At 38.6% G+C, this 7,900-nt stretch overlaps 1 protein-coding gene across 1 annotated transcript in view; it reads right to left on the minus strand.

The window, feature by feature from the left end:
- Positions 1-775: 775 nt before the first annotated feature.
- The window catches only part of ppm1h (protein phosphatase, Mg2+/Mn2+ dependent, 1H), a 46,087-nt gene continuing 38,962 nt past the window's right edge, over positions 776-7,900 (minus strand). The window contains exons 9-10 of the mRNA XM_042496503.1: positions 4,023-4,174; positions 776-3,673 (exon numbers count right to left, since the gene is read on the minus strand). Of these exons, the coding sequence (XP_042352437.1) occupies positions 3,526-3,673; positions 4,023-4,174 (300 nt within the window). The 3' untranslated portion in view covers positions 776-3,525. The remainder of the gene's footprint in view (positions 3,674-4,022; positions 4,175-7,900) is intronic.

The raw sequence follows: 7,900 nt of genomic DNA on the forward strand, positions 1-7,900 counted from the left end.
TTGGAGCATGCATGTGCTTCATGCATGTGCTTCAGTGTCAAATTACGCTCCTCGCTGCAGCCTCCACCATGAAATCTTCTGTCAGGCTATTCTGTGAAGTGATACCCTTCATCATATTGCTTTGGGACTCACTTGACACAGTTTGTCAGAGTGGTGATGGTCTTATTCTGTATAGTTACTCAACTGTGTGGGAGTTTGTCCTCATCATGCCAACAGAATGCTTTTAACACTTACATTCCATTTTTGGCAGTCAAATATCTAAATATAAAGAATTTAAAGGGACATTTCAACCCAAAATAAAAAATACATATTTTTCCTCTTACCTGTAGTGCTATTCATCAGTGTAGATTGTTTTGGTGTGAGTTGGCCAGTTTTGAAAATATCAGCTGTTGACATGTTCAGCTTCTTTCCAATATAACAGAACTAAATGGCACTTGACTTGTGTTTCTTAAAAGTGCCATAAAAATACAGTTAAAAAATTCAACAGCAATGTTTTTTTTACATGACATGACATGACCTGGTTACTCGAGATAATCCACTGACCTAACTGTGAGCAGTTTCATGTAGGAACTTTTTTCTCTGTGCCGAACTACACCTCCAACCAGATCACTGGTCACAATCTACTGATACTTCCCCCATTTGATTATTCACTCCCACTCACTTAGGGCATCTCTAAGCCAGGATGAATCAGCATCTGGTGTCAGTTTTTTTCTGTCTGCTAAATAATGAGCACGCCAACTTTTAACAATAACAAAGCAGAATAATATGAAAAAAATGGTTATTTTTAATAGGGCATAAAAGTGAGCATTTAAACAATGTTTATTGTGTTCCTAGGATTCCAAAACAGTACAAATTACATCTTTTGATGCATCACTTAGAGTAACAGAAAGGAGAAGTATCCACTGAAAACATTATTTACATTTTTACATTTAAATTAAGTTGCTCTGTTCCATGTTTTCCAGCTTCAGCCACTCGTACAACAGTTAAGATACAATATTTATGCACAAGTAGACGGGCTACAAAAGCTAGACAAACTAAGATGTGAATCAAGGAATAATATTGATTTTAGAGACATAAATGTCTGCAGTGATAGTCTTATTCATAGCTACTTCCTCATAAGTGACACATTAAAAATTGGAACAATTCTATTTATTAGAGGCACCTGCTGTTGATAAGGATGGGTTTATCTTAACAGGGACAATATATCCAGGTGATACTGAGAAAAGTGTTAGACAAAGGGTTTTTTGAGTTAATATATATAAAAAATATATACTTGGTACAATACTACCCAACACTCAGATCGCTGCAAGGTTTTTTCCCCCTTCAGTGCTTTTCTGAAAACATTTTTTTGACAAATCTTGCAGGTACAGGCGCAAATCATTACAATGTAACTGAATAATGGCACAGGAAGCAGCTGATGATGCACCTGATGTAGCATACAAACAGCCGCTCAAAGAGGACAATGACAACATGTGTTTTGTGTAATACGATAACAAAATTATGAGGTAGATGGCTGACAGTGAACTAGTGCAAGACTTTTGATTTTCCTTCTTAAAGGAACAGTGTGTAGCATTTAGTGATATCTAGTGGTGAGGACGGCAGGATGCAATCAGCTGAACCTTCTCCGTGTAGTGTTCTCAGTCTTAACCCAAGCCCGCTGGGTCCCAAAAAGCCTGATAGGTTGGACCAAGTGCGGGCCAGAAATGTGCACTGATTTTCTAGGTCTGGTAGAAATAGGGCTGTGGAATTTTATCTTATTTTTTAAATAATTAAAAAAATAGTAAAAAGCGAGCACTCCGTGTTTAATTTATTTCATTACTATTCTTTAAAATGTAAATGCAAAATATATTATAGATAATATACTGATTGATTGATATCATATCTTTTTTTTTTTTTCTTTTTTTTTGCTGTAGCCTGGTTTTACTTTTGACCAATGAGTAACACAGCAGGGGGGTTGGGGTTAGGGAGCTGTCAGTGTAAGTGCAGGCAGAGAAAGAAGGAGAGGGAGCAGCCAGGCTCCGTGTCTGTCCTTCCTCCCGGCCAGAGCAGGGAGTTTTTCTGGTGAGAAAATACAGTGTGGAGAGTTGTGATTCACTGAGCTGGTCCATTTTCCACTGGATGTGCGTGTGGCTTGCGCTGCCACACAGCCAGTGTGTCCGAGGTGTTAAAAGCTGACAGTGTCTTTTCGAATAGGTTGGGCGTGGGCTCAGTATTTTACATGATGATATCAGATGGGCCGGGTTCAGGCTTCAGCTGACATGGGTCGGTTCAGTTTGGGTTGTAATTTTTTAGGCCCATTGAGAACCCTAGCTCCTGGTTAGGATTCCCTTAGCGTTCACTGAGGAGGTCTTAACTGGGAGGTGATTAAAACCAGTAAAAACACTGAATAAAACAGTCTCGCATTAAAAAATAATTTTTTTCCCCAATGCTGTTCGGCTCACTGTGAGGGGGCTTCTAACTATAGTGGCTGATAGGAAAGAGCAAATGACCCTATCTGAGGAGTTTGTCCATTCTAGGCTACTGTAGAAACATCATGATGCAACATGGCATCCTCCGTAGACAAGGACCCACTCCATACGTAGATGTAGACGGCTCATTCTAAGGTAATGAAAACACGAGAATTCTTATTTTCAGTTGATTTTACACAAAAGAAAGCACACTTTTTACATTATGTTCAATTTCTGCCAATATATCTCCCCTAAATCCTACACACTGGACCTTTAAATCAGTGTAAAAGCTGGGTTAGATTTAATACTATGATGAGAGCGGGTTCATGTGTAGCTAACATCAAAATTCAAAGGGAACTCCTGTTAGTGTTTTTCTTCATAAATGTGTTTCTTCATTTTTAAAAGAAATCAGTCTTCATGAGTAGTAAGTACAGTATTGCAATGCAAGGTGTGCAAATGAATAAAAATAGCAACTGCAGCATCAGGAGAAACAGCTGACATACGTGTCTAGGGAAGGCTTGCACGTTTTCCTTCGGATAATGGACTAACGTGGCTAATTTAAAAGCTCTACATGGAACAGAGGAGGTATGGTTCAAATATGCAGGACATCAGTCTTCAGGGTAATACACTGTACAGGTGTTCAACCAGACGCCTTGGAGTATTTACATTTTCACATTTATAAATATTGTGCATTAATTAGTAACTGCAATCCTGAGATGCACATCACTGTCTCATCCGTGAGAGTCCATGCTCGTCACCTCAGGCATTGTCCCACAACAAGGTTCATGATGGCTTCTTCGAGATTAAAAACAAATCAGTAGTTAAGCTTTTTAGCAGCTCTTTTTGTGTTTCTCTTATATAAAAAGGGAACAGACAAAAAGAGATCATCCTGATTAAAGATGATCATGGGTAAAACAGCCTGGACAAAAATCTCATTTTTGACCAGAGACATCTTGGATCCCTCCGCGGAGGAGGAAGTCCACTCTAAAGCACTTTAAAAAGAGCACAGGGGATGAGGGGTACTGTGGGAGTCAAGGCAGGGTTACGTTTCTGTGGTGGCTGTAGTTTCGTAGCTCAGTTAGTTCAGCTTGTTGCCATACATGAGGGGAATGATGTAGACAGAGATGTCATCTCCAGAGCCTAATCTGTCGTTGGATATCCTCCAGCCCCGATCCTTCAGCACCCCTCGTGCTCTCATGACGAGGTCTTGAGCTGCCATTGTGTACCTGACAAAACAGTGTGATAAACAAGTAAGATGTAGTCAAAGCATATACAGTGAGATAAATGGTCAAATCTGATTAGAATCATGCACAGTGTTTGATAAAGTACGTCTGCCTAAAAATGAAAATATTATGGTGAACTTTGGAAACTAAGCTCACGGGAGAAGAAGAGTCAGAGCACCTCGTTAACGGTCTTACGAGCTATTCCTTGACATCAGAGAAATTACTTATCTAAATGTTTGGAAATTTGCATAATTACAACAAGATAAAAACGTTCATCCTCTATAAGTAAGACCGGGGTGAGAGGAAGTTCAGCATTGGCTGGCGGCTGCAGCTGCGTGATGAGCGAACTTGCCTGTGCTGGTCGTCGGGGTCGCAGTTTGCCAGGAAACAGGTGACCGCTTCGGCTACTTCCTGGTTCGAGAGGACGTCCCACAGACCGTCGGTTCCCAGCACCAGAACGTCATCGGCTCCATGCTCGTACTGCGCTAAAGGGTAAACTTTAACCTGGAGGTGAAGGGGAAAAAAAGGTAAGTAGTGAAAGATGCATGGTTTCTAGGAATCATTTGAGCCTTTTGCACAAATTTCCTGTGAAGATGTCATATTAATGGCTCTGTGGAAAAATGGGAAGAACGAGAACCACTTTGGTTGTGATATGTATTTGTGGCAGTTAATTAAGTGAAACCAGATACAAACACTGCATCGCACCTACAAAATTAGCTTAATGGATGGATCTAATATTGATTTTTTCATTTGGATGTAGCTGTTTGTAGTGATGCATTTACCTCAAATTTGCCAACAGTTTGCTGTCATGTCTGTAGTTCTTTTTGCCAAGTTGGAGATATTGTCGAACCACCATGACGGAAATTTTTTTCCCACTCTGCTGCTCATGAATACTGTTTACACAAGGTGAACGTGGCATAAATTCTACCTCAAAGGTTCAGATTACTCCATTTATGAAAAAAATCATATTTTTTAAACTTATTTTATTCCTTGCCCTGTTTGGAATCTATCCATTCAGATCATTTTGGTTACATTTGTCCAGGTTTTATTATATCCCCTTCATAAATTTCTGCCTCCACACAATAGAATGGAGCTAAACACAATTTCATTTGTAGTGTCCCAACCTTTTTCCTTATGGGACCTCTTTTCTATCATTGACTGAACTGAAAACCCCTGACTAAGTGACATGTATTATGGGTATTTAATATTATATTCAACGCATAACAATAACAGCACAGAACAGCTGAACAACTACCCAAATTAGTAAACCCAGCTGCAGGATGTTTGTGTAAAAAGCAATTTGATTGAATTTTGGGCAGATTATTTCCTGTGAATATTGCATAAGAGATAGGTTTTCCTGATATTTTTATAAACTTTTGTATAGCATTCTCTGTATGATGAACATCATTTATATTTTTAAACAACCATCATACTTAATAGTTGTTGTTTTTTATAATTTTACTATTTCATTGTTTTCTATTCCCTGATGCTTGGCCATTATTTTATTAGCTCTTTGGTTGTTTTACTGATATACTTTTCTAATGCAGTTAGAGTTCCCAGTTGGAGATTTCGACGAGGATGCCTGCTAAAGTCAAAGGAAACTCACCAATCCTGACCTCAAAATCAAATATGGCTGCTCCACACCTAAAGAGTAGTGAAATGTCAACTGGTATTTTGAACAAAGGCAAACCTGAACAAAGGCTTGAATTAGTATTATTGACAACATCATGGTTTTCTAACTTGTTGTACTGAAACGCGATCAACTCGGGTGTTGCATCACTCCCAGCTAGGACTCCTGACTTCTAAGGTAAATGGGATGCAGCATAAAGTCTATGAATATAGCTTGTGATCAGATCTCTGACATGCCGAAGTTTACTTCTTGCTGGTTGCTCTACTAGCTTTTATGCTCTATTTTTTTTATGACTTTTTAATACTTTTATCCTGTAGCACTTTGAGATTTGTTCCAAATGTAAAGTGCATTACAAATATAATTTTATTATTATTATTATGATTATTTGTTTAAAATCTCATGCTGCTTGCTCTACTAGGTTTTATGCTCTATTTTTTTTAAGAGTTTTTGGAATCTATCCATTCAGATCATTTTGGTTACATTTGTCCAGGTTTTATTATATCCCCTTCATAAATTTCTGCCTCCACACAATAGAATGGAGCTAAACACAATTTCATTTGTAGTGTCCCAACCTTTTTCCTTATGGGACCTCTTTTCTATCATTGACTGAACTGAAAACCCCTGACTAAGTGACATGTATTATGGGTATTTAATATTATATTCAACGCATAACAATAACAGCACAGAACAGCTGAACAACTACCCAAATTAGTAAACCCAGCTGCAGGATGTTTGTGTAAAAAGCAATTTGATTGAATTTTGGGCAGATTATTTCCTGTGAATATTGCATAAGAGATAGGTTTTCCTGATATTTTTTATAAACTTTTGTATAGCATTCTCTGTATGATGAACATCATTTATATTTTTAAACAAACCATCATACTTAATAGTTGTTGTTTTTTATAATTTTACTATTTCATTGTTTTCTATTCCCTGATGCTTGCCCATTTTTTTTATTAGCTCTTTGGTTGTTTTACTGATATACTTTTCTAATGCAGTTAGAGTTCCCAGTTGGAGATTTCGACGAGGATGCCTGCTAAAGTCAAAGGAAACTCACCAATCCTGACCTCAAAATCAAATATGGCTGCTCCACACCTAAAGAGTAGTGAAATGTCAACTGGTATTTTGAACAAAGGCAAACCTGAACAAAGGCTTGAATTAGTATTATTGACAACATCATGGTTTTCTAACTTGTTGTACTGAAACGCGATCAACTCGGGTGTTGCATCACTCCCAGCTAGGACTCCTGACTTCTAAGGTAAATGGGATGCAGCATAAAGTCTATGAATATAGCTTGTGATCAGATCTCTGACATGCCGAAGTTTACTTCTTGCTGGTTGCTCTACTAGCTTTTATGCTCTATTTTTTTTATGACTTTTTAATACTTTTATCCTGTAGCACTTTGAGATTTGTTCCAAATGTAAAGTAAGTGCATTACAAATATAATTTTATTATTATTATTATTATTATTTTTTTAAAATCTAATAATATGGGCTATTATCTTGATTTGTCTAATGAATGAAATGCTTCTGTAGGCTTTTTAAATTTTTCATTTAGTTTTTATTTTTTCATTTTTATTTTCTTACACCCCTTGAAATCAAAAAGGCCCCGTGACGCCCCATGAACCTTTGACGACCCCTAATGGAGCTCGAGACCCCTAGGTTGGGAACGAATCACGGCTGCCAGGCCAGGTGAGCTTATCTCGAGCCCGTGACAGTTTGAGAGGGGGCGCGTGCCGAGGTAATCAAGGGGCGTTTCGGACCAGGTGTGCGACCGCAGCTGATGAATGCTGTTTCTGGGTGCGGCGAGGGAGACGGACGGTGGAGAGTTTTTTTTTCCGTTTCAAGTTTTTGTTTCAGGATTTTGTCCGCGTGTAAATGAACTGTCAGTGGAGTACCGACGGACACGAGAGCGAGAACACCCGGTGAGGGCTGCCGGGTCAGTGCCTGCGCAGCGAGTCAACAGGTAAGCCCCGTTTGTTTACCTTTAGCCTGGCGGCAGCGAGCCCTTTCCGCCCTGATAGCCTCATAGCATCCAGTGCCCAGGGCTGTGTTTGCTGTGATAGTGAGCTATACTGTGTTTGCACTTAGTATACAAAAAAAAAAAATAAACATATGAGTGTTTCATATTAAGAGTAAATGATACAATAAGTGAAACTGTGACTTTAGAAAGACACTGCCCACTGAAGTTAAAGAGACATCAAAATGTTTTTACAGAAATTAATAGGCTAGTCAGGCTATATGTTGGTTTTCTTTCTGTTTTCTTGGGGTTTACTGTTGCGCAGCCATTCACAAATGTGCTTTATTTCAATCAGCTGTGAGCAGCTCTTCCAGTTCCTTTTTGCAATGCACTGTCAGAGAATAGTGTACATCACTGCACACTAAAAACATGAAGGTTTTTAAGAAGGGACTGTACTTTATTTATCAGAGTAAGGGGGTGGCTGGGGTGTGACTATATTTCAAAACCATGACACTCCCCAGAGCAATAAATATTTTCCTTGAGCCTCCTTGAGTGACTAAGCAAAAATGCAGGATCTTACTTCTAACATAAATAATCACATTTTGCAGTTTCTGGCTAAAACAAAAGGTGTGAATTTTGTG

The sequence above is a fragment of the Plectropomus leopardus genome, chromosome 11 (assembly GCF_008729295.1).
Source record: "Plectropomus leopardus isolate mb chromosome 11, YSFRI_Pleo_2.0, whole genome shotgun sequence".
Classification (NCBI taxonomy): Eukaryota; Metazoa; Chordata; class Actinopteri; order Perciformes; family Serranidae; genus Plectropomus; species Plectropomus leopardus.